Raw genomic sequence first — 26,875 nt, forward strand, 5'->3', positions numbered from 1 at the left:
TTATTCCACTATGTTACTGATTAGCTACATAAACAAGAACAAGATTCTTTTTATCTGCAATCCCCCGCTTTAAAAAATCATTTATCAGTCATTGTCCCCTGTAATGGAAAATTAGTTTTTGTATCAGCGCACCAATTTTAAAGTAAAACATTTTCATTTCTGTAGACAGGACAATATTGTCTATAGCTGTGGCAATAATATATAATTATTTGACTATCCGACAAGCAGTTCTGATTGAGTATACTGGTGCCCTAATAGTTGTCACTCTGATTGTCACACTTGTCTGGGTTGGACTAGAGAGCCACTTTGACTGGCTAGGTGTTATGGTGTGTACACACCAAACACAAAGCAATTTTTTTCACACAGCGCAATTATATACAAAGACAAAGCAAAGACCAGGTGACGCGAATACACAAACAAGATGAAAATATTTAATATACTTGAGTGAAAGATATGTGCAGAGTGGGCTTTGCGGAGTGTTGTGAGTGGAGAACCGGAGGGACGGAGCCACTGCTTACTGACAGACAGCTGCTGAGTGTCGGGGAGCTCTGCAGCGCAGAGCTGGAGCTTCTAGAGGAATAATATTCTGCTCTGATCCAGAGGCTTTTACCGGAGGGAGGAGAGCTCTGAGTTTGTTTGTTTTTAAAGTTTTGGAATTAATTTATCTCGATTTATCTTTACTTTCGCTTCTCAACCCATTTGCAGCAGTGAGCTGTGGAGTTGCTGACCTCCACGGTGTTATAATGTAATTAGTCTCTCTTCGTCCATGTTGACTGCTGACGGAAGGGGAAATGTACTTAATGGAGGTCCAGAGAGGAGAGGGGAAAAAGTAGAGAGACTGGCGGGAAATAACAGAAAGAACCGGAATTCCTGGTGAGTTTCAGTCAGAGGCTGAACTGAACATGCACAAACACACACACACACACAAAAACACACACATACCCACCCCCAGGTGTCTGCTGTTGCTTGCTAGCTTACAGCTAATGTACAGTAATGTATTCTGGCTGTTTGGGGCGAATAGACAGAAATAATGCTGCGGTCAAATTCGTGCAAGTAACGCAAGGCGAAAATTTGTTTTGCGTTTGGTGTGCACAAATCATTACAAGTCCTGTATATGTGTGTTTATAGAGGAATGTGTACCTATTTTTGGGGAGAGTGGACTATTTATTGTTTTATTTGACCAGTAGTTACAGCCATACAGAGTACACTGTATATGTGGGGCTGAGAAAAAGAAGCTTGTTTTCTCTTTTTCTGTACTGTTCCCCCTCAGTCCAGTGGTTATGTCTAGGCTGACTATAATTCAGTGTTTCAGCCTGTTGGGTTTAAATCTGTGTTGTTTGTCAGCGGTATGACCAAACGCTGACACCTCACTTAATGCTACGAGACCTTATTTCTCCTTTCAGATTATTGTGAAAATATGTTTGTTTGACACATTTGTCACAAATAAACAGATTAGCTGAAGTAAAATCTTTGATAAATATTTATCTTGGTATTGTAAGCGCCTTAGACATAATATGATTTTACAACATCGCAGTTTATATAATCTGGTTGGATGCAGTAGCCACGTATCCACCTACCCCCATGCCCTGACCTTGTCTGTCTCTGTTGTGTTGCTTCCTTTTTTGTTGCGGGGGGGGGGTTGTAAGGATGTGGTATTGTGGTTGTGATGGTGGAACCAGAACTATCTTGTCAGTTGTATCTGTGATACAAGTTATTTCCAAGCTGATGCAGCACTCTGTCATACTGAAACAACACTTTCTGAATAGCTGAGAATACTTCCTTAATGGGCTCTTAACAGACACAAACTTTAATTTTAGTATAATAATTTTATACACTGTATATGCTGGGCTCATTCTCCCCCAACTATCGTGTGTGCAGTTTTTTCTGCTTGCTTGGGTCTCATGATCGGTTCTTAATAAGGAAGCAAAGTAGCTGAATTGTGCTGAATGGCGTTAATAGAAAAGGGAAGTGAATGTTTTTCATTCATTCAACATGGTACATGCACTGTTGCTCTTGTGTGAATATTAGTGAAAAGACTGCATTAATACATGAATTTAGAGCCAAATGTGGTGTTGGTGCATAGAAAACATCACACTTTAAAAGCTGTAACTAGCAAAATGTTGGTACTTTTACTTCACAAATTGATCTTTAAAATTGTCATTATTTTTACGATGATGACCTGATTAGTAAATGGACTGTTTATTTTAGCAGCGGTGTCTTTAGCTTTTAACATGGTGGAAAAGATAATCTTTACTTCAGTATGTCAGTGGGCTTCCCTACGTTTGAGTTGGTCTGTCTGAAAATATACCACATTCACACAACCAACCACACATTCACATTGCACACCCCTTTCATTTGAAAGCAAGTGATAACACACCAGTCTGTTTGTATTTATACACTGAAGCCACAAATATCATCAATTGCATCAGTTGCAGAGGGGGATTCACACTATGAATCATAAGGTATCAGAAAGGAGGAGTTGGTGAGGCCGGCTCAAAGGAGGGGATTGAGATTAGAGGTTGTCAAAAGCATGACAAATTTCATATATGCCTCGTGTTCACTTCTTTATCAACAGTGACCTGTTCATTATCTCCATTTGTCTTTGTCTCTCACCACCCTGCTGTTCCTCATAAAAGACTCTACTCCATCTTCTTCTTTGTTTCCATGTGGGTCTTCCAGCCTGCACCGGGAAGTGTGACAGCTGTTTTTTGTGTGCTGTACAGATGTAGTCCCTATCTGTGAGATTTGCATTTCACTCTCTCACTTCCTCCCCCTTGTTAGCTACTCATTTTTTATGATTGTGTGTTGTGTACTAGGACACCTTCTGGTTAAAGATATTTACCGGCGAGCTAGCTATCCGTCTTGAGAGCTAGGATGTCACGATTATTTGCAGAACAGCTTTATTCTGACTGGTGATATCCTTAAAGCATGGAGTGGTCATTTAAAATGTAATTTGCGTCTTTTTAAAGGTGTTATTAAACTTAATATAAAACAAATTTTCACCTTGTGTTATTCGCACAAATTTGACAGACGGAGTGTTTTTGCAGTCTGTGTTTATTCACTCTAAACAGCCTATTACACTGACTGAAGAGATGCTAGCTGTAGTTAGCTAGGGACATATGCATCAGCTGTACGTGTGGAGAGTGGTTCTGTCAACCACTCTCCATGTCAACTGAGCATCAGACTCACCAGGATCTCCAGTTCTTTATTCGTTCTTTAAGTTCATTAAGAAGAATCATACAGCTTCAGGTTGAAACATTTTCAACTGTAGTATATGCCTAATTTGTGCGGCCCAGGGTGAATTTGTCCAGGTCTTTGTTTTGTCTGTATTGACAATCACACCTCCTCTAATATTCACTTCACCTGCAGTTTAAACACTTTGTATGTTATTGCACTAACCTTGACATAGCTGCCTTTTGTTGCCACATAAAAATGTGTTACCACAAGAGCATATTGACAGAAGTAGGGATGGGTATCGTTAGGATTTTATCGATACTTGCTGCTCTTATCGATACACCTTATCGGTCTGGTCCTTATCGATTCTTTTTCATTGCTAAAGAATTGGATTCAAAATGATTTTATATTTTATATATAATAAAATATTGTTTCTAGAGCAGCAACAGTAATGTTTACCTCAGAAAGTCACTATATAAACTAAATCTCACTGGAAACAAATCTAAAATGTCAGTAAAATAAATAATATTTCTGACATCAAAATACTGTGTTTAGAAAGAATGAAGAGCACAGATATCAGTCACTATCAGTCATTCCTCTGTCCTCCTCCTTCTACAAGAAATTTTAATATATGATACAAACTAAGCTAATCAGTAGGAGTATGGAAGTTGTTATTGGACTTCAATAGTTGTAACCAACACAAGACAATCCAGAAAATTGTACCATGATTCACAAATATTTCACTATCCACAAACATGCATTTTTTTAATCTGTGTTGTGTAAACATCCACAAAAATACAGAGCAATTTGCAAATACGCATAACTTACTCTGTAAACATTTATGTATTTGTTGATCCATTTGTACATGTGAAACGGGTTTTACACCTTTGTTGATCACTCCCTGTCAGTTTGTGGGCAACGTGATATTTGTGACTTCCCTCCTATTAGTTTGTGGATTTTTGTCTTATTTGTACCGCAGCTGATCTGTAGAAAAAAAACCCACAAATGTGAGGTGCAATAATTTGTAAGTAAACACATTTTAATTTCACATAAAAAATGATAGAGGTTTTACAAATGTAAATAGTTTCACCACCAAAATACATGTAAAGTCATATTTACACAGTTGTGGATCCATTTATACATCAAAACTATACAGGCAAACTGAAAGGAAGTGATCCACAAACGTGCCAAACCCGTTTCAGAATCTATGCGTATTTGTAAATCACTCCATATTTTTTGGATTTGACGTTACACAAAACAAATAAACAAAATACATGTTTGTGGATAGTGAAATATTTGTGGATCATGGTACACATTTGTGGATTGTCTTCTGTGGGTTACAACTATTAAAGTCCAAGAAAAACTTCCATATAGGGGTGGGTGAAGAAATCAATTCACATAAGAATCTCTTTTCTCATATCCTACTATTCTGAAGGGATTCACAAATGTCAAATCGATTTTCTAAATGTCAGTTAATAATGTGATGTTGATGGAACAAAAAAGGTGGAACTCAACTGTGTGGGGAGTGCAGCACCTGGACAGTTTACAGTGCGCACACGCTAGAGACATCTTAACTCATCTTTAAAAAATGCAGTGGTTACAAGCATTTTTTGATTTAATGACTAAATAATTACCTTTGTAAGACGAACGTGAAGTATATTGTGAATACTTTCTATGCCGTCATTCAGAGACTAATGTTAGTGGAGCAGAGCAGCTATTAGCAGTAACAAACGAGACTGGCTGACTAACACACACTGCAGCACTTAAAAAACTTTAACCAACTCCGAGGTGAAGAAAATAACTTTGCTCAGTCTGTTTCACCTCAAAAACCCTGCACCCACTCAGCATGTTGGACAACGATATCTTTCCCTGGAGATAACGTTGCAGCAGAGAGGCTGCTCTCCACTGCTGAAGACATGATGTTAATAACAACACAGTGGAACACTCCTCCCCCTCAATTTGTTATTCTCATACAGGCAGGAGACGGTAAGATGCTTTCAAATTCAATAATTCCTTAATTAATGCAGTGAACTTTTTAAAATGAAATGCCTGCGCATCATTTATTTTAATTGCCAGTTAGGTTTCATATTGCATTTCAGTGGACTAAAGACCAGTGAATGGTTTGGCACACAGTATACTGGAGCAAGAGACTGATAATGGTGCTCCCTTTTCTATCATTCAATCGAGAATTGGTTTTGAATCGTGAATCGATTCTGAGTCAAATCGGGCACCCAAGAATTGGAATCAAATTGAACTGTGAGATTCCCAAAGATTCCCACCCCTACTAAACAGTTAAGCTATATACAGACAGCTTTTATTTTAGCTTGTTCATAACAAATCACTATTAGCTTAACAAGCACACTATGGTTATGTAAAACATAGCGGCTGTGGATGGTAGACTGCAGGCAAAGCAGATGAAAATATCACTTATCTACATATTTACACTTGTTGAATAGGTGCTTTGATAAAGTACTCTTACTGGCTTTTTACTTGCAAAGGTTTTACTGCACTTACAATAACGAGCGTAGTTGTTGTCAACTCGAGTAAAACGTTATCTTTCACCTCACCAGGTTCACTGTCTCCACCGTGGCCAGAACTGGGTTTCGGGGGCCATCCTTAGACAGAAAACACATCTTTTATGGCACTTTAGGCGGGATTGTCATTCAATCATTAATGAAACTATACACAAGTTACAGAACGGTTGTTTACATGCATAAGTACACACACACACACACACGAATAGCTGATGGTCTCGTGCGGCCTAGCAGATGTCTTTAATCAGATCATGTCCCATTGACACACAAACATGTTTGCTGCTTCACCAAACGCATAATGAACAAGTCACACACATATCTAGAGACATCTCCTCTGGTAGACTGTCGTTTAACCCTTTTTGTCAGGTTAAGAGGCTTTTCTGAATGAGCCAAGCTTAACCTGTCACCCCTCTATAATCTCTCTCCTCCACAGAATTTCACTGCCCTATCACCCTCAATGTTATTTTCTATTTTGTACCCTCTTCTGGTGTCACCACATCAACCCTGGCCTGTTCCTTGGCTCACAAGTAGCAGGTGGAGGATGGGGGCTCCTTCAGCTTTCCCCCATCCCACCTCCCACTGTCCTGCCCAGGGCTCAGGAGCCTTTGTGTTGGCTAGAGGAAGTGCATTGTGTGCCCATCTGCCCCCCTCACCTCCCTCCCTCTCCACAAGCTTCACTGTTTAGCCTCAAAGGGCCAACAGCAGATGGGGGGCTATGCAGTCATATAAGCACCAGCAGAGAGGTGATGGGGGTGTGTTTTCATGTGCGTATACAATTGCGCATGTGTTAAGAAGATGGTGTGAAGTCTTTGTTAGTGGATGGAAGTCTGCTATATTTAGATGGATGAGCTAATAATATTTTTGGGGGGGAATGCTTCTTTTTTTCCAGTTTATGCATAAACCTTCTAGTGCATGTTAGACATTTGGACATCAGGGTAACAATTATGAACTAATCTCATTGCATAAAATGCCCCGTGCATAACTGAGAAAGTCCAAAATTTGTTTATAATTTATATTACAGTCAGTGATGTAAATTTAGACAGCATTGTTGTTAGTGCAAAGACCACAAGGCTATTAGTTAGCAATAATAAGGAAGCAGTAGTATTGTCATGATTGGTTGATTGGTTGGATGCCAATTCAAACCATATGATGTTTATAAGAAGTGTTTCAATTTGTGATCTTAAATTAAAGTCAGAGAAACCAAATTTCTTTTGTACTGTATTCTTGCCTCCTCATCTGCCATTTCTTTCATACACACTAGATTAAGATAAAGGCTAGATGGGCTAGCATAGGGACAGCAGCAACTGTATGTTGTATACATTTTTACCACATATCAGAAAGTGATCTGAAAAGTGTCTGCTATATGAATTGATCTTCTGGCCTTCTCTCTGATCACTCAGACAGGCATGCAGGATCTGGGAGACCTGCTTATCTCTAAATTTGCAACATGAACTAGTTAGTAACCTGTACTGAGTTGGTATATCTAAAAACATCAAAATAATGATCAATACTAGTCTAAAATTTCTTATTGGAGCACTGTTAGCTTTAGCCTAAATCATCCATTTGTTGTTGTTGTTGTTGTTGTTAACAGCAAAGGTTTCCCAGACATCCATATCTAGACCACTGTCAACTATTTCTCAATAACTATTCATCACAAAATAACCCCCAAGAGAGCAACACTAATAGTGAGCCAGTCAGACGATATTATTATATTTATATATTATTAATATTTTTATATATTTAAAATCATTAGTTCAACGGAGCCTATTGTTTTTCGATAAATCCATTTTACATATGCCTGTGTTTGGAGGTGAAACTTATGTTTTATAATAGCAACAAACAAAAGTTAAAAACATATACCATACAGTAACTACACAGGACAATTATCTGTTCAGTTAAAAATGTGTAACACATTCCCAACATGTTTGTCAGTTTTGGCAGTCAAAACCACTTTGGTTCCTGCACAGTCCAAGTCTCTTTGACATTAAGAAGTCAGACAATAAGGATAAAACTAAAGAGATCTACATTAATGTCATAGAGACCCTAGAGTTGTAGTTAAGTGTTGTGAACCAGTTGTTGGTGTGGTGCTTTAGATTTAGGCTGGTAAGATTCATTGTCTTTCTCCACATTATTACAGCCCCACCGAGAGCCACGCCAACAGTTTACTGAACAGAGCAGCCATCAAGCTATACATAAAAAATATAATAATATAAATAATTATACCATCATTCAGTCCTGCACTGTTAAACATTTAAAATTCTTGTTTTCTCTGTGATATTTGTAGTGGATGTAGATAGGAGGCGCAGTTGTAAAATAATATTGTGTATCTATAAATTAATTATCAGATTTATAATAATAGATTTGGTAGCTCAGTTCCCCTTTCAGAATCATGACCCATTTAATGTTACTTTTTAAAATCTGTACAAAATTTTGGCACTTGGCAGTAATACATTGTAGAGGGTGAAAGTGTCACAGAATAACAGCGCATCACTTCTGTCCTATGTCTACTGTGTTTGTGTCCACAGGTTCATGTGTCCGTTTGGGCGTTTTTTTTACTCTGTGGTGACGCAGGAAGTAAGACCCACCCTTGTTTGTTCTGTCCACAAGGGTGGTTGAACTGTGCTGTGTGTTCAGTGTTGAGATAAAGCAGAGAGTAATGTGGCACCAAGCCATACCAACTCTTCCTGGTAACTAAGATGATTCACATGCCAGCACAGAGATACAGTAGCCAATATTAAAGCGTATTTATTACACAAAGTTCGGTAAAACAGCGTGTTATCCCTTAGATTAGAAGTATAAAAGTAAAAATCTTTATGTAATCTCGTTTGTGACGTCTTGTCTTTCCTGTCTGTCTGCCTGTCTTATCTTTCTTAGGTAGTTTCTTTCTTGGTAATTTCCTTTCTTAGTATTTTTTTTCTCTTGTAGGTTGTGCAAATTCTTCCAATTGGTCCAAATCAGAGGTGATGTTTTTATATGTTGCAGTTATTCATAACCTTTCCATACCAACATCCTCTGTAAAACAAAAAAAAACATCATACAAGTCATAAAGACACAGTTTCAATATTATTTTCATTGTTGCTAACAAACAGAGTTTATTGTCATAAGCTATGTTGTCAAAATACCAAACCTGTAAAACAAACAATTAATATTGGTAGCTTTTCCCAATTGAAATACTGCCGTTAATTAGCTGACTATCAAGATTTGGTAGTTTATGCAACACTTGTACAGCACAGTGAGATAGTAAATTGACGCCTGCTGTGAACTTTTTAAGCCAAATGTTGTCAAAGTGGTAAAGCATGCAAATAGCTGGTATGCCCGAGTGACATGGAGAAACAATGAAACAACCCTTCAGTGGTCTCCACACTGATGTGAAAGGGGTTTTTTGTTGTGGTTTGACGCTGGAAAAATGAGGCATGGGTGTTTTGAACTTAAAAAGCTTCTCTGCTTCTTAATACTGTGAAGGCTGATTCAGTGGCCTTGCAAACAATGTTTGTAATGTTATGACATCAGAACAAGAACAAAAAACACATAGTAGCTAATGTCATTTGAGTGAAAATCTAATTTTATTGTAAAAGTATACAAGAAGTATACAATACAAGTTTGTTTTTTTTTCTGTAAAAATTTGACTTCTGATGCTGGCTGCACTGAGGATGTAAAGAAGTGTCTGAAGCTATAAGAATACAGTGCTGTTGATTTTTATCATGAAAGATAAAACTGCTCAAATTAATTGTAGCGATCAATAAGCCTATATAGCCCTCGCCAGTATCCTTACCAAGGTGTTTGAAAGAATTCTGATAGACATGTTACCGTTGTTTACCTTCACAAATGATTATCAATTTGGCTTTAAAAGCAGTCATAGCACAGGTATGTCTATTTTGAACCAAGCAGTAGTGATAATGCACTGCTTTAATCATTGCTGAAAATGTTTTTCAATGACTTGCTGTAATTTAATTTATATGCAAGTCTATTAGTTTACTCTACATCTCTTTGGGCTGACTTTAACAGGCACAACTATTTCACCAGTTTTAATTTATGTTTTGATTAAACTTATACAGCTATGTAATAACAGGATGGCCTCATCTCCTTTACTCCATGCACAAACGCATGGAGTAAAGGAGAACAGAGAATTTGAGGTTTAAGGTTTAAATGGGTCGTTTCAGCTAAAGATGGGTTTGAGTTCAAGCACTTAGCAAGTTGAAGTGTTTCCTGGTTGAACTGAGTAATAGAACCTAATCTGATCACAGATAGAGTCAGATGGGGGAACCCAACAAGAACACTTAGGCAGTATTCAGACCAAATCAAATCAGGTGGTGCGGCGAAAATGCCAGTTCTCCCATTCATTGGAATGGGGGTAGTGCGTTTCTTCTGCGGGTGTTTTGGCTGCAGCGGTGCCGCACCGGACTGCGGCCGGAAAGTTGAGCCAGAGTCAACTTTTGGAGAAACATAACCCAACATCACTGTGGCTGAACACCGTGATGGCCAATCACAGCTGGAGATCAGACCGATCAGAGCTGTAAACTCTGCTATGAGGGAGTACAGAGACGTTACTAGGACTGAATATGGCCTCAGTGCGTTACATTCACAACAGAGTTACAGTCGACCAGTTGTATGAGAAACCTGGTTTGTAATCATCTTTTTAAATGATTACAAACCAGGTTTCTCTGTCACACGTATGCATGGCAAAGACTTCTGACAGAGGAAGTCTCATGAAAGGAGAGATCATTATAAGTAGCAATGGGTCCTTGCATTCAGAATAATTCCATCTAACACATCTGACACAAAGTAGCCTCTAGAAATCATAATAAGTCAGGTTAAACCTTTGAATGTTTGACTATTTATGAAAGTAGCTTTGCCTGTCCTCTCACTGTGCTGTCAGCTGTGTATATAAATGTGCATATAAATGTCCTTTCTGCAACCAGACAGCAGAATAGATACGTTGCCCGCTGGAACCAATCCCACTGTTGTGTTGTGTCCGTGGGAAGGGTTGGAATGTAATACACAACGAGATGGAAAGACGATGGCTTATTGTCAAAGCTACAAGACTGAATTCTTTTTATTGACTAACAAGGATTTTCATAGGATTTTACTTGTTGTGTTGTATAGTATATCATATAATTAAACCCAGCACAGTTATTCCACATTTAATATGTCACTACTTCTTAACTTTGAGCAGATGTACAACTGAAATACGACTGCTGTGTAGTTGAAAGCAACACAGCAGTGTAGTTTCTTTACACCTGGTGGCAGATTTATTTAATTATTTGTGTACTGAGATCTTCTTTGGGAATGGAAAACTAAAAAGTGGGGCCTCAACTTTTTGCCGGTCAAATAAATAACACAAAAAGGAAGATTGTGCTCACAAAAAACTATGGTGTCAGTGCTGTCAATGTAAAATTAGTTGGAGTATGCATTATATTTGCATTTTTGTTCCTAAATTCAAATAAATTCTCACTGAAATCTTGTTTTTAAGAGATAGCAGTGTAATCAATACTTTCTCCTATGTGGTGAAGTTAAAGATGTTTATCTTATATTTACTCTTTGAGACAGGCTGGAGCTCATAGTTCAGGAGTTCAGGCCTATATTTGACCAAGCAACTCTTTGACTACTGAAAGGGAGTCAGCTAGGTTCCTGTGACAATCTATCTCCATGGCATTTGCTGTATTATTTACAACTAGCAAGGTTATAATACATGACCCTGTCCAGTTCAGATCAAGGTCTTCTGCTTGCTAAACAGGGGCACCCAATTTTAAAAGCTCATACTTTGCAATTTACTGACCGCTTTTCCTTACAGAGCATTATTGGATATCATAGTTTTATTTGTATATGTATATTCAATTACCATGCCTATTACTTTGAACAAAGGAATTAACAGTGCATACTGTGAAATCACATTTAACATATGATCAAGAATTTCATTGTGTGCTTATTCTCCACCATGGTGATGAACATTTGAACACTGGGTTTTGGGGGTGAAAAACAATATACCCACATAAAATTGCTTGTTTAAATTTAGCAATGCAGGCAGTGTAATATTGAATTTAATCATTCTTGGCCATAAAGGATGAGTCATGCCAGGCACCATAAGACCAGGGTTCCTGAGTGTCCTTGGGCAGTATGCTGAATTTCTAAAGGTTCCAGAAACCTCTCTCCGCATCTGACCAGCTAATTTGATTTCCTCTTGTACGGTGGTAAGAGTATCATTTTGCTGTTGGAGATTAATAAAGTATCAGCAAATGAGTACATCATGATGCAAAATCATTTAAATTACAGGTGTTAAATGGTGCATTCACCAACTGTCACAGAAAGAGGGCGCCACAATCTCACAAAAGTGGATTGGAGTAACTACATCATCTTTTCAGCCTTCTGCCAGCTGATGGCAGCACTGCACTTTGTTTACTATTGTGAATTCAGTAGTGTCATCCAGTTGGTCTGTAATTGTTTTCCTGTAAATCCAGCACAGGAAATCATTTCAGGTCTCACCTGCTTGATCCCACCATGAGATAGGTGATTGATTAAATGTAGTCCAGTTTTATCACATTGCCCATTAATTATTATATGAAGGAAAAGAACAATTAAACAGTAATGGTAACTTGTAGTATACTGTAAATATCTGTTTATTTTTAATGTTAATCAGCCTCCTTCTCTGTTTCCATCCCGCCATCTAGATGCTGCAGGATTGTGCCAAAGCCCGTAGAGAAGTGGAACTCCACTGGAGGGCGTCACCATGTGCCAACATTGTGCGCATCATTGATGTCTATGAGAACCTCTATCAGGGCAGGAAGTGTCTGCTTATTGTCATGGAGTGGTGAGTGCCCAGTCTCAGTGACACAAACACACAAACTAACTAAAGGCCTATTTATGATAGGTCCCTCAACACTTTTGATAAGTGTTACTCAACAGAAATTAAAGGGTCACATGACGTTTTCAATTTATGCTTCGGCATCTCCATGGTAACCAGACGCTATACTCCAGCCGGCTTGTTTAGTTACATTATATCATCTCAACCAGGACAAATTAAATAAGGATGTTACAAGTTATCTAAAGTTATGGACCAAAATATTGATAAGAATGTTCAGAGAAAACTACAATCTCCATGGCGACATTAGTAACACTACCCAATCACATTGCGTGACATAATATGACGGTGTAGTTGACACAAATATAGGCATTGTTTTCATGTGTTTCATATGGAATAGTTTGCTTGTTTTGCAAAGCCGCACATTCAATCAAATATTATGGGTGTTGGTTGAATTTTCATGTCTTATTGCTGTCTACAGTTCCCAGACTTTGGAGGGCAGGTTCTGAGAAAGCCTCCATTACTCTGAGCAAAGGTGAAGTGATGAGTAGGGATGGGTATCGTTGGTATTTTATTGATACTACTACTCTTATCGATACTCTTATTGATTCTTTTTCATAACTAAAAATTGCTTTTTTTTTTTAAAAAAATTAGTTTAAAAAGATAAAAATGTCAGGAAAGGGTTTGAATTTATTAATACTTAACACATAAGTAAATATTGTTCCTCAGAAAGTCGATATAAACTTAGTAATATCTCACTGGAAACAAATCTCAAATGTCAATAAAATAACTAATATCCCTGACATCAAAATACTGAATGGAGTTAAGACAGAAGGTACCATTGGTAGAGTGGTGGTAAACTGGTAGTTTACCAGAATTTGCACACCACAATGTAATATACAATATAAGCAGTTTCCTGTTTCCTGTTAGCCTAACCAGCATGCTGCGGTTGTGTGAAAGATACTGGAAGACTATGGACAAAGCAGTTGAAAATATTGCTTTTCTGCTTGTAAATGCTTGTTGAACAGGTGTTGAGGATCTCATGTTCTGCATTGTTTAAAGCACATTTCAGCCAGCTTCCTTACTGTAAATCTGTGGTTAGTTGAAAATGACCCATTTCTTCTAAATGAGCTTAGCACTCTTTCCTCACCTGTAGGATTTCCATCTTGCAGCACTTAAAACCACGAACCCCCCCCTTTGTCTTCACATACACGTGCACTCATTAGGTCTGTGGTTACCGTTGTAGTGCTGAAGTAATGGACTTGTCTGCCCACATTCACATGCACAAATCCTGCAGCTGATGACTAATTTCCTCGTGCTTGAGAGAAATTGTGCTCAACATGAAATGAGAATAAAGAAAAGTGGTTCTTCTGATGAAACTAACATTTCCTAGAATATCACACTAGAAGACACAGAAACAAGGAGATTCAGCTGTTCAGTGTGCCTTCCTCTTGACACTGCTAAAATTGAGTCACTGTGTTGACCCATATTCTGCTGTTTAAAGTGGTTTCCCATGTTGTGCAAAGGGTCACTATGTTAAGTACTTGTGATAATTAAGGAAATTCTGAGCTGTTGATCTGACCTCTGACCAATCTTCTTCTCATTCGAAGATGAAGTTGTTCAGGCTTTTTTTTTTTTTTTTTTAAGGAAGTTGTATATTTGTCACCTTTTTTTTTTCAAGATTAACATCTTCATCAGGAACAAATGGGTTTGGGGCTGAGAGTCACAGATGGGTCTGAAAAGTTGGAGAGTGAGAGATGGACTAACTCATAAGCTGGGTTTGGTCTTTTCATGAGAATTGACAAAATCGTTTCATATTATGATCTATTGTTTATTTGTTGTGACACAAATCAGACACTCTTTACTGCATTATTTTTTGTCATTTGGAGGCTATCCCTCTTTTGTGTGGATTACATTAATACAGTTCTTATGGACCAACTATTTATTCATTGAATGAAAATATGCTATATCAGGATAGGTGTCGTCATTGGGATATGAGATTTTGGTCATATCGCCAAGCCCTAACCCAAGGGTTTTATTGCAGTCCCACCACAAATACCCAAATAGCTACAGTGTAGATTGAATTATTACTCTGTTTGCATTATTGGGGTCTCCACGTGGTGACTACAAAGCCACTGTAGCCCTAACATGTAGTTACATTTTTAAGGAGGAACATGTCAGTTAGGAAGTAGTCATGGCAGCACAGCAGGTCCCATGCAAATGCAAAGCTTTTATTTCCCCATAATAGATACTTGCATTGAACACATGAGTGCACAGAGACAACTTCTGTCTTCATTCCTAACTCAGTAGAGTAAAAATTGTATTAAACTTAGCAATATGACTTCGAACTATAACATGTATTTCAAGTCCTTTGACAATATAGATATTTATGCATTTTCCTTTTTTTGAAATGGCTTTACAGAGGATTTTTTCAAGACTTAAATATGCCATTTGATTTGAGGAGGAACATGTCAGTTACAACGAAGTCATGGCAGCTGCATGCATGTAACCTCTTAACACAGTAGTAAAATACAGCTTAAACAGGGCACACTTCACAGGATCAGTATATCAGTAAAGGGAGACAAATTTGAAGGCCTTGAGGGTGCACGAATGTCTTGTCCTTTACTGTCTTTATGCCCTTCAGCCCAGACAGTCTCTGTGAGCTTCCTCTGACCCACAAAGATGTTTCAATGTCACATTGCTCACCCTGAAATTAAAAAAGGCCTTGTTAGTATGTTGTTAATTGACTTATATTAGGGTTTTCACAATACCTGGGCCTGAACTGTGTGGTGTCAGATGCAGATTCAGCAAACTACAGTTATTATCTGACCAATGATTGCCTTAAACTTTTTAAAAAGCTCAATGACTGCTCTTAAAGAGAAACATTTGTATAGTTATAAACCTATGTCACATCAAAGGCAGTTATGGCAAAATGGAAACCTTCCTTAGTCTGCAAAACGCTTTACCAAATTATGGTAAAGTATATTTGGGGGTTTTCTCAGTGGTTATGTCTCCAGCGAGTACGTCTCGTGTACACTGTATACGAGATGCGAAAGGATGTAGACTAAGAAATGTGTAAGGGTGTTGAAGTATTTCTGCTGTGATGGTGTAGTTGATGTGAATTTTGAGCTTCCACGCTTGTCAAAATCAGTAGTATCTTTAATGGTGAGAATTGACACTTCACCACCACACTTCAGAAACACAGAGATGTAAAGGGAGTGGCTGAGAGTTTGGCTCTACCTTTTGACCACATAAAATAAACCGTCATACAAACGTGCAAAGCTGTTCTCAGAATCATGAGGGATGGCCTCACCACACATTGTGATGATTTTAATATAAAAATTACCATGGATCAAGCTGCTGTCCGTTTCTCAGTAAGCAAATTCTGAATGTGAATGAATGGTTTTGAGAAGTTTGAAGCATGCTGTGGTTTAACAGGGCTGTCCCACAGCTCTGCCACTGCAGGTCCTGCTCTCCCCTTAACATATGCATGCCTGAAGCATCGGCCTGTGCTGTCATGCACTTGCAGTCACACACAAACACACATACACACAAAATTGGTATTGATGATTGGACCTGAAACTTACACAGTCATACTGAGCAAAAAGATTAAATGAAACTTATGATCAAGTTTAGACGGATTTTCTCATGCTTAATTTAATTCAGGTTAATAAACATTAACTTAACATTTGACAGTACTTATACCAATGAACGTGCCTGGAACTTGCTATCTTAGTATTGTTTAGAGGTGCAGAAGTATTTTAGTGCATCAGTAAATTGTGGGTGATGATCCCAGTATTACAATATTGGGCCCTGCTGTTCAAATCTCTCAGCAGAAGAAGTATTTACCCTTTACTCTACTGCTTTCTCTTGTCCCCCATCATCTACTGACCCTTCATCTTGTCAGTAGCCCAGTGTTTTTCCTGTAGGAGTACATGGGAGTTTTTGTAGGAATATTCTATGAAATGTAATTATTATAAAAATACATGTCCTTGTAGTATTTTTTTCATACAGCAGGATACAGCAAAAAATGAACAGGCATGAAACCTGCTCAAGACCTCGGTGCACGTTTGCGTGCTTAAGTCCATGACTCCTAGATCTGCACTTTAGTGAACATCACTGTGGTCACAAACATATAAGAGAACTGAAATCAGAGGAGACGGCGGCTCTGCAGCTCAGCAGGTCCCATGCAAATGCAAAACTTTTTTTTCCACTTAATAGATACTTGCATCGAACACATGAGTGCACAGAGACAACTTCTGTCTTCATTCCTAACTCAGTAGAGTAAAAATTGTATTAAACTTAGCAATATGACTTCAAACTATAACATGTATTTCAAGTCCTCTGACAGTATAGATATTTATGCATTTTCCTTTTTTTGAAATGGCTTTACAGAGGATTTTTTCAAGACTTAAATATGCCATTTGATTTGAACAGTCCAAAACACCAGATCAGTACAAACATACTTTTATTAAACCATAACTGTTGTTTTTAGTAATGTTTTTGGGAAAATAGATATGAATCAGTCTGTTTTACACCAAGGTAAATATTTTCAGTAAACACCATTAAAACTGACATGATTTTGACAGTAATGGCTTCTCCAACAAAATTATAGTGAATAAACTGACATAATTAGTTATATTACTATAGATAGTCATTAGGTCTGGTTAGCCTCTGTACCACTAGCTTTATAACTGATTACAATCTTTTATTTAGCATTTCTTTCATTTGCCTCTCTGAAAAAAGAAGCGTGTTCCTTGGGCTTACTTTCCATATTCTATGACCATTCTGCATCCAGTACAACAGTTGCTATCAGAAATCTAAATTTTTATTTTATTAAAGTTAAACAATGTTTTCGTTTTGCACATAAAAAAACTACAGCCCCCATTAAAAGAAATACAAGCACGGCAGCAGAGGTACTTACGTCGTTGTAACTTGGTTTTGTCCTTATCCATAAAACTCCCCAATGCTTCCTTTTAAAGTCATTTTTCAACTTTCTAGTTGTAATCTCTGCCAAGTAAAGACTTGTACAGCCTTGACTTGTCCCTGTCTGGCTGTTATTATAGACATGTCTGAACTAGGCACAACCCCTCCACTTGCTGACGTTTAGCCCGTAAACATCTAGGACTTAATGGATAGTGATGTTCTTTAAAGACAGCTAAAAACATAAATATTGAATAAACAACAATATGAATTTGTTCTTGGCTGGATCAGCCATGGACCAGCCCTATAATGCAGTTGTCCGTGACTGAGTGAGTGATGAAGTTTCACTATTGGTCGGCCGGCCGAGTGTTGGAGTTTCCCAATTGGCCGTTGCTCTTTCAAATTGATTTTGCATGAGACGATGTAAGCAGAGGACAGCAGCGCAATGCAGAGTGACTGTTTCCTGCTCCGAGCTCTGATGCTTTCAGCTCCCGTGTTAAATGCAGTGAAGCCGGATATACTCCCAGTTAAACACATGTGTACCAGCATCTCTACCATCTCCTCCTCTACCATCCAGTGTGAACGACTCCGACTGGCAGCGCTGTCAGCAACCAGCAGGAGAGATGCCCCTTGGTGCGTTTGGATTTATTAACTGAACTAATACTAGGACGCAAGCTTTTTATTCCTCTGACATTTTCACATCCCAAACGATGAACAACAGTATTAAAACATGAGACTCATGTAGGCTGTTATATCAGTTTACTGTGGGGTGCCTGCTCTGCAGGTGCACTTGATTTGACTGTAACTGCAGTAACCAGGTGGAGATAAGCCTCCTGACTTTGTACCTAAAATGCTGTCAAAACTTTCATTTGCAGTTTCCACCACAGGCTTTGTGATCATTGATCTGGAATGAGGCAGAAAAAAGGGGCATAGAGGCATGAGCGTAGGCGCACAGTTAAAGCACTACAAATAACCCTCACTCTGACAAAACCCTTGATACAGAGTGAAAAACAAGAGACATCTGCAGAGAGAAACGGATCAAAGAGCAGGTGGAGATAACAGATAGAATCATTATAATTATAATTAAAAAAAGTTCTTTTAAATCAAACATCTTTAGATATGAGTGGAAAGTATTGTTCTCACAACTGCATTTATACCCCTTTTTTGACTCAGACATAGCTTAACCATGTCATGGTACATGGTCAGTACACTTTACCAGGAAATATTACTGGAACCACTACAGAAAATTGCAGATGAACATTGAATATCCAGGAATTCACATTATAGACACTACCACTGATTATCCCTGTAACACAATCCAGCCATATATTAGGTTTTGACCCAGTCTTGTTCAGAAAACTCCTGTCCTTATCTAAACATATGAAAAAGCCACACGGCATACTGTTGAGAAAGATTCTGTTTTAATGGCTGGACTTTTAGTTATTAGCAATTACAAATGTTATGGGATTTTTAATGACATTAGTCTGGTTTGACTTCAGATCTCTATATGACAATGATTTCTTCCTTATTTTCTTTTTTTTTCATACGTCTGTGGTATAAAGAAAAAGTCATTCACTTGGTTTCACACAATGATCTGTGGTGGTCAACCAACAGACCACAGCTCACCTCCACCAGCAACCCAAATAAAAGAACTGCATCCGAAACAACTGGCAGGGCATGATATGTTTCGCACAGCATAAACACAATTGGGCTAGATCTTGTACTATGAAATGCAGTTATTTTTTCTTCAAATTTTGGTTCACTGCTCTGAGTTAAAGGCACCCAGTGGAGTTTTACTCCCAGTACTGCCAATAGTTTCACACCATTCCACTAGTCTACTGGTTTCTGTAATTTTCTGTATGTATTAACAAAGGCAGGGAAGAAGAAGACTGTAGGCTAGTAAACATGAATGTAAACAATGCAGCATTCAAACTTTAAATAAAAATGAGTAAAGAAATGGATTTGACAGGTTTGTTAGATCTTGAGGATAGACAGAGCTTTGGTGAGTAACACTGAATGGAAATAAGTTTTGTTTGTTTACAAGAAAACTCCACAGGGCACATTAAATGTTTCCATCACACCATTATGAATGTGTCAAGCTGACCTGGTTTCTGTAGAGCATCCACACATGATGGCCTCGCTTGTAGTCCAGACATGATTCAGTCACAGGTCAATGAAAGGAGGTGCTCGTCGGCTTGATTGTTGATCCATGGTTTGCCTGTTGAGGCCCTTTGGTTTCACGTGCACTGAACTTTCAAAATCATATCAAAAAGAGAGTAAGTTGAACCGAGCATGAGTAGTGAGTACATCAGAAGTGTATCGAGCCATATCCTGACATCTGTGTGTTTTCTTTTCTATTTTTTATTATGTTGCAGCATGGATGGTGGTGAGCTTTTTAGTCGAATTCAGGACAGAGGAGACCAGGCCTTCACAGAGAGAGGTAACAAGATTTAAAGCAATTACAGCATTTCTTACACTACTGCTGTATTTTATCATGTGATAACATAGCGCACTGATCCAGCCGACATTTATCAAAGAGTTGTCATGTCTGTTAAAAGATCTTTTTGTCCTCTTTACTTCAGAGGCATCTGACATCATGAAAAGCATAGGAGAGGCCATTCAATTCCTCCATGCAGTCAACATTGCACACAGAGATGTCAAGGTTTGTAATTCTGTATTATCACACATGTTGGAAAAAAAATTCCCTGGTCTTTATCGTAAAATGGAAACTATTTGAAAGGGGAGTTTTATGGATGCTCTAACTAACGTCATCCTCCCTGCAGCCAGAGAATTTACTGTATTCCTCGAAAAGGCCGAATGCCCTGCTCAAACTCACAGACTTTGGCTTTGCCAAGGAGACCACCTCACACAACTCTTTAGCTACCCCCTGCTACACACCCTACTATGTTGGTAAGGATCTGTTTCTGTGTGTACCAGCACATTCTTCCCACTTTTTGCTTATATCAATGGTTACAACACATTTGTTTCCTCTTTTCTCCCTTCTTTATTCCTTTCGTTCTCTCTGCAGCTCCAGAGGTTCTGGGCCCAGAAAAATATGACAAGTCATGTGACATGTGGTCGTTGGGTGTCATTATGTATATCCTGTAAGTCAGTCATTTGTGATATCTCTGATCCCCTCATTACACATGGTTATTTCCTGTGTGCAATATCTAATATTGCTATCTCACATCTTCACCAGGTTGTGTGGGTACCCCCCTTTTTATTCTAACCACGGTTTAGCCATCTCCCCTGGGATGAAGAGGAGGATCAGGATGGGCCAATATGAGTTTCCCAACCCTGAATGGTCTGATGTATCAGAAGAAGGTAAGGCTATAGTGTAAACTGTAGGTGTAATAATATTAATTCAGTGAGACGTTGATATGTACATACTACATTTCTGTATATGGGTACAGAAGGTGTTTAAAAGTGGTAAATTGTTGAGACTTGCCCTTTTTTCTAAAACTCAAGAGTCAAGTTGCTGTGCTGACAAAACAGAGGAGCACTTGCTGGGAATAGGTCTTTGATTAAAAAACCTCAGAGTCTAAACTGTCTACTCTGTCTAAATATGTCATCTAAATGTGATGAGCTGAGCTTTTTGGTCTTATCTTTGAAGAAATTGAAACTGTAGCTGGTGTTTCACCTCTTATTCATCACCCACCTGTCACATTCTCCACAACTGAAAGTGAAGTATGATTTCCTGAGTAATATGTTAATTGTAATGAAAAGAGATACAGCACCGGAACAGTGTGCTGCATTCTGGGGATGCATATTTTTCACACTTATCTCCGACAATATATCACAGATTCATATTACCTACTAACCTAATGCTATACTATGAGCATTTCCTGCATGAGTGTATATGTGCCTCATAGAAAGGGATATACTGGTACTTAAGGCCAGTCAGTATGAGTATATAAAAGTATATGACAATTGTCTAGTTTGTTACCATCATGCAGGTATGATCTACCAGTATTTTTCTGAATGCGTTGATCTGTAAATCTGTTTTAATTTTTAGGCATGTTTTTCAAAAAAAACCCACAAAACTGGATTACAGTTAAATGACCACTCAGCTTGCCTTTTTCTTACTCAAGTACATTTACCAACTGGATTTCATTTTAGTGCTATTATTTACTTCTCTGTGGTTTTCTTTCCAGCCTGATAAATATTGAAGTCTCTTTTTTTCAAAGATATAAATAATAAAATGTGTTTGCAGCTAAACAACTGATAAGGACCCTCCTTAAGACAGAGCCGACCCAAAGGATGACCATCACAGAGTTTATGAATCATCCATGGATCAATGTAAGCACATAACACATTGTGTATCTTTCTAATTCGCTCCCTTATCATTTATACAATTCATTTATTCTGACTGACATCCTCCAGTGAAGTAAGAATTAAATATGTTCATGCGTGTCTCCCTAAAGCAATCGATGGAGGTTCCCCAGACCCCCCTTCACACCAGCCGAGTGCTAAAGGAGGAGAAGGACACGTGGGAGGACGTCAAGGTTTGTCACTGGCTTCTCTTTTAATCTGTTTTCTTGCAAAAGAAAAAAAAACATGAACAAACAGTTGTATCTGTATGGTAGCTGGTGGTAACATGCTTTGAATAGAAAAATTACTTGATCTGCATGTGTTTTATAAGAAGAAGTATCAAGCCTATGAGAAAAATCCCCTCATGTTTAGCATTATATATTGTATTTTATGTGCTATGCTGCTTATCTTAGATCATATGATGTTTCCTTGACTTATTAATCATGTTTTGTGTCTTGAATAAAATTAGCTATTCCACTTCCTGTTTGTTGTGTTGCTATCTTATCTTTTTATTAAAATCAGCAATAACTTTATCTGGCAAAACAAGTTTTGTCTGTCTAGCCACAGCCTGATATTCGTTAAATAAAACACATAAGATAGCCAATTTGGGTTGCTTTACCCAACCAAGGCCTGCTGTGGACTAACGAGTTTCTTCTCTTCATTTTTCAGGAGGAAATGACGAGTGCCTTGGCAACAATGAGGGTTGACTATGAGCAAATCAAGATAAAGACCATTGAGGACTCAACCAATCCGCTGCTAACGAAAAGGAGGAAGAAAGCCAGTAACGCCATCGCGGATCCACAGTCTGCTGCCCACTGAAGGGGGCACGCATGCATGCACATACAAACACAGGTTGTAAAAAGGAAGCAATAATTTGTCGACATGTGAGTCGCATTGCATGGATTTTCTCAGTGTTTTATTTTTCATGGCAAATTCTAATGTTTTGTAGGAGTGTTTGTTTTTATTACTCAACCATTTTAACAAACCACCACTCTGCTATAGCAGAGAGGATGTTAATCTGTGTTTTCACACCAGTGAAGAGATTATGAATTATAGAAAAGGGGAGGAGAGGGAGTCGGTGAGATCTCTCTCCTCTCCTTTCCCAAATATCAGGTTGTGTACTCAGAGGGGCTTGAATGTTGGAATAGGACATGAAGCCTTAGCATTAGCAGTAGTTCTTTCACCCCACAGCCCTGTTCTAGCTCTAGCCCCTAACTCGTGAATGTTAAATCAAATGGCTAAATCCCAAAAATAAAAGCAAGGGAAGGTTTCTTTTACGTACATGCAAAGTAAGCAGATGTATTTTGAACTGACAAGTGGAATGTAAGGACTCTGTCCCTGACTGTTGGAATTAGCTGGAAATAGTTGCTCATTTCGGGGACTCGGACTGGGAGTGTCTGACAGGTTCAGTTTGTCTTCGTGAATGTCGAACAGAGGCCTATGCACTCACTCAAGGGCCGTGTGCCATTCTGACAGAGCACCTCACTTGTGGCCCCACTCTCCTACCTTAATCTAGGCTTGTTTCAGGTACATAGTTTTAGGGCAGAGAAGGAAGTCATGTTTAGGAGCAGAAACTGGCTCATCTTCTCCTGCATGTAGCTCAAAGGAGAGTAGGAGCCAACTGATACTGTATTTTTTCATGGATTTTACGGACATTTTAGCATAGGCCTTATTGAGTGTTGCTAAAGCAGCAAACAACTTGTAACCCCTACCTACCATTTGGTTCAGGCTTTTACCAATGTTACGCTTCAGAATTTATAACATTGCCAGATTATATTTCAGGTTAATGCTATGCAGATGTGTTTGTCAGCTTGAAGTACTGCTAGGACCTTTTTGTTAGTGTTGATTTCTGTTTGCATATGTGTTGCAGAGATGTCAAGAAACAATAGGGAGTGTTTTGTGTGTGTTTACGTAAGCAGTAGCACCCTCTAGGGAATACATGGTCCTAACAGACTGGTCAAGCTCTGGAGGTCTTTCTGAAAAGATCGTTAAGAGTTACTGCCAGTTGCACCAGCTCAATTGCAGCCCAGAGTCTAATCTGGTGCAGTGCCAGTGTGAACAGCGCCTCCACACTTCCTGGAGGATTAAAAGGAAGTAGAAAGTACTTAAGAGCTGCTCCTCATACCGGTGCAGAATCTGACATACCACCAGCAAGCTGTCATCACATTCAGAGAGGGTGTGATGGATGGTTTCTCTTCAGTGTTCTGTTAACACGACAGGATGCTTCCCAGCTCACTCGGGATCATGGGAAATGATTGTATTAATTTTGTCAGTTTGGTCCACCTCACTTTGTAAAATCACATCCACATTACCTGTCGCTTCGCACCTAGAAATCTCTCACTGTAAAAATGTTCATTGAATGTTTGTGACAATGTTCCTGTTTTTTTTTTTTTCTGTTTTTTTTCTTCCCTCTCAACACATTTTTTTAGTGGAAGCACAGAGATGTCTGTCTTTTTTTCTGTCATTGAGTCTGTTCACCACCTGCCGTACGTTTGTCTGCTTGCTTTGGATTAAAAAACACATAAAACACAATCTGCTCTCTTTTGTCCCTTTTCTGAATTTGAAATAACTTTGACGGAAAGAAGTATAGGCCTTCAATAGCATACTAAAGTTATGGTAAAGCTTTAAATGAATTATATGGATGATAACAGTATTGTCTTTTTCTATATGATAATATCACATTTTTCAGGAACTCCCATTGTAGAAATGTTTCAAGCATTTGGTAGGGTTGTCTCCTTGATTGCATTTTTTTCTCCAAAGCAGTCACATCTTATATGAATGGTTAAAACCAAGGTAATACAAAAAGTTTTCATTCTTTATGCAGAGTATAACCACAATTACTAAACCTTATGAGTTGAAGTGATATACACTTTATACTCTTTGCCTTATGCCTGTATCAAAAATTTTTTTAATTATGTAATATTATTATATGGGTTTAGGGTTTTCTTTATATGTGTTGCCAGAAAAAAGGTATAATTACTATTTAAATTTAAAAATACATTTAAATGCAACCACTTGCATTTACTTGCTTACTTGTTACCCTTGTCATGTGTGTGTGACCTGATCTGGGTTGTTGGTCAAGTTGTTCATTAATGAATATATTGATTAAATTCCTACAACACAGTTCAGTAAGCAAAATATTTCCCCGTTATTTCACCTGTGCCTTCACATTTTGAGATTTTTTCTTTTCAGTTCAGTCATGTCTACAGATATGACTCAGCTTGTCAGGTCGGCCATATGCGGTCTTGGGATTTGTCGCTTTGACGCAGTGTACAGACTCAACTTGTGACAAACTTATATCATCCTTGCTGGTATGATTGACTCCTGGAATATACACATTTGCGTAGCAAAACAGTGTGGTGGCATTGAGTCAACACAGACATTTGCCAACACTGGGGTGTTTAGAACGGTTTCTCGCCAATGCACATGGTTATTTTTCTTCAGGTGCGCAGCCATAAGGCATTCAGCTTCCAGCTCTGAGTGTGACGAAACCTACAGTCATCTCTCTCGGCTATGCACGTCTGTCAGGTAAGAAAATGGGGGCAAATGGAGTCTCAGGAGAGTCCCTCGTAATAGTAGTCCTGAGGAGGTCCCCTTTCCTTGCATAAAAACAAACGTCACAAAACCCACCCAGCATGCTCCTCGCCAAAGGGGGGGGAGCCTTCCAGTCATCAGCATTTTATTTTACAAGTGGTAGGAGTGAAAACAGAACCCATGGTACACAGTTTCTGAATCACTACGTCATCTTGTCATCAATGAACATTCAGTAGTTAGAAGAAGTTGGATAAGACAATTATTTTTTCACAAATATAAAAAACAGTGCTACATTATTTTTTTCTACGTTTGAAACAACATATTGGGCCCCAACTTGTCATTATTATGTACACCCATTTGTGGGGAAATATGGAGGATGGAGACTTCTCAGCTGAGGTGGTGACACACGGCTCGTCCTTTAAATTCTTTGAAGTGGCATGTCACCCTGATTCTCACACACAGACACATCCTCTCTGGCAAGAAGCTGATCTACCTGCCTCAGACAAGGTAGCAATAGTGAGATACTACACAACCTCAGCAAGAAACTAACAGCTCAAAAAAAAAAAAAGATTTTCAGACATGATCAAATGGAAAGCCTTTTGTTGTCAGATTTACATGTTCAACAGTTACTAATCTTTCACATGTGCTGGAAATCTGATTGTTCTTACTGTCAAGTACCACTCTGGCTACATGTTGTGGTTGCTGTGGTTGCTTTGATTTTTGTTTTCTTTTGTTCGAATGATGTTAAAAATCTACTTCTTTTTTAAAACACATTTTTCACTTTTTTCTGTCTAAGGAAAGGATATTCCCTCATTTGGTGTTTTGATGATGGTGGTGGAGAGCGCTGTTTAACACGTCAGTCCAAAATCTCCTATAGGTGTTCAATTTATTTGATCTGGTGACTGCGAAGGCCATAGCATATGATTCACATCATTTTCATACTCACCAAACCATTCAGTGACCCCCCATGTCCTGTGAATTGGGGCATTGTCATCATGGAAGAGACCGCTCCCATCATGATACAAATGTTTCATCATAGGATAAAGGTGATCACTCAGAATAACTTTGTATTGATTAGCAGTGACCCTTCCCTCCAAGGGGACAAGTGGACAAGTTTTTCCTTTAATTTGTTACCCGTCTGTGTATACACACATATATACAATACATGTATACATACATACCTACTTTGCACACAAGAGCATTTTGCTGTTAATTATAAAGAGGAGTAACCCTCAATTAATGCTACTGGATTTGTTTATGGTCATTTATAATCCTAACAATGGTTTATTTATGGAACACTTATTGAGCAAAGAAACACAAAATGCTTTCTAGAGATAGAATATTAAAAACAATCACAGGACATGAGCAGCATAAAAAACGGAAGCATGAGATAGAAAACACACATTTCTATAAGTATAAAAAAGAACAACAAATATAAATACAATATATTCACATATATACATAAAAAGAGTAAATTCTCAATAAAAGAAATAAGACATACATCAATACAGAAGTTTGATATATAAAAAGGCTATCTGGTGATAAAAGAAGAAATGCCATTAGATAGTATCTACAGAACATGAATATACATATCTGCCAATAA

General features: G+C 38.3%; 1 protein-coding gene across 1 annotated transcript in view; it reads left to right on the forward strand.

Moving 5' to 3' along the window:
* The window catches only part of mapkapk2a (MAPK activated protein kinase 2a), a 32,823-nt gene extending 8,553 nt beyond the window's left edge, over window positions 1-24,270 (forward strand). Inside the window, exons 2-10 of the mRNA XM_042405669.1 lie at window positions 12,374-12,513; window positions 19,803-19,867; window positions 20,010-20,089; window positions 20,211-20,337; window positions 20,456-20,531; window positions 20,627-20,751; window positions 21,641-21,726; window positions 21,852-21,932; window positions 22,408-24,270. Of these exons, the coding sequence (XP_042261603.1) occupies window positions 12,374-12,513; window positions 19,803-19,867; window positions 20,010-20,089; window positions 20,211-20,337; window positions 20,456-20,531; window positions 20,627-20,751; window positions 21,641-21,726; window positions 21,852-21,932; window positions 22,408-22,557 (930 nt within the window). The 3' untranslated portion in view covers window positions 22,558-24,270. The remainder of the gene's footprint in view (window positions 1-12,373; window positions 12,514-19,802; window positions 19,868-20,009; window positions 20,090-20,210; window positions 20,338-20,455; window positions 20,532-20,626; window positions 20,752-21,640; window positions 21,727-21,851; window positions 21,933-22,407) is intronic.
* Window positions 24,271-26,875: the final 2,605 nt, after the last annotated feature.

The sequence above is a fragment of the Thunnus maccoyii genome, chromosome 3 (genome assembly GCF_910596095.1).
Source record: "Thunnus maccoyii chromosome 3, fThuMac1.1, whole genome shotgun sequence".
NCBI classification, from domain to species: domain Eukaryota; kingdom Metazoa; phylum Chordata; class Actinopteri; order Scombriformes; family Scombridae; genus Thunnus; species Thunnus maccoyii.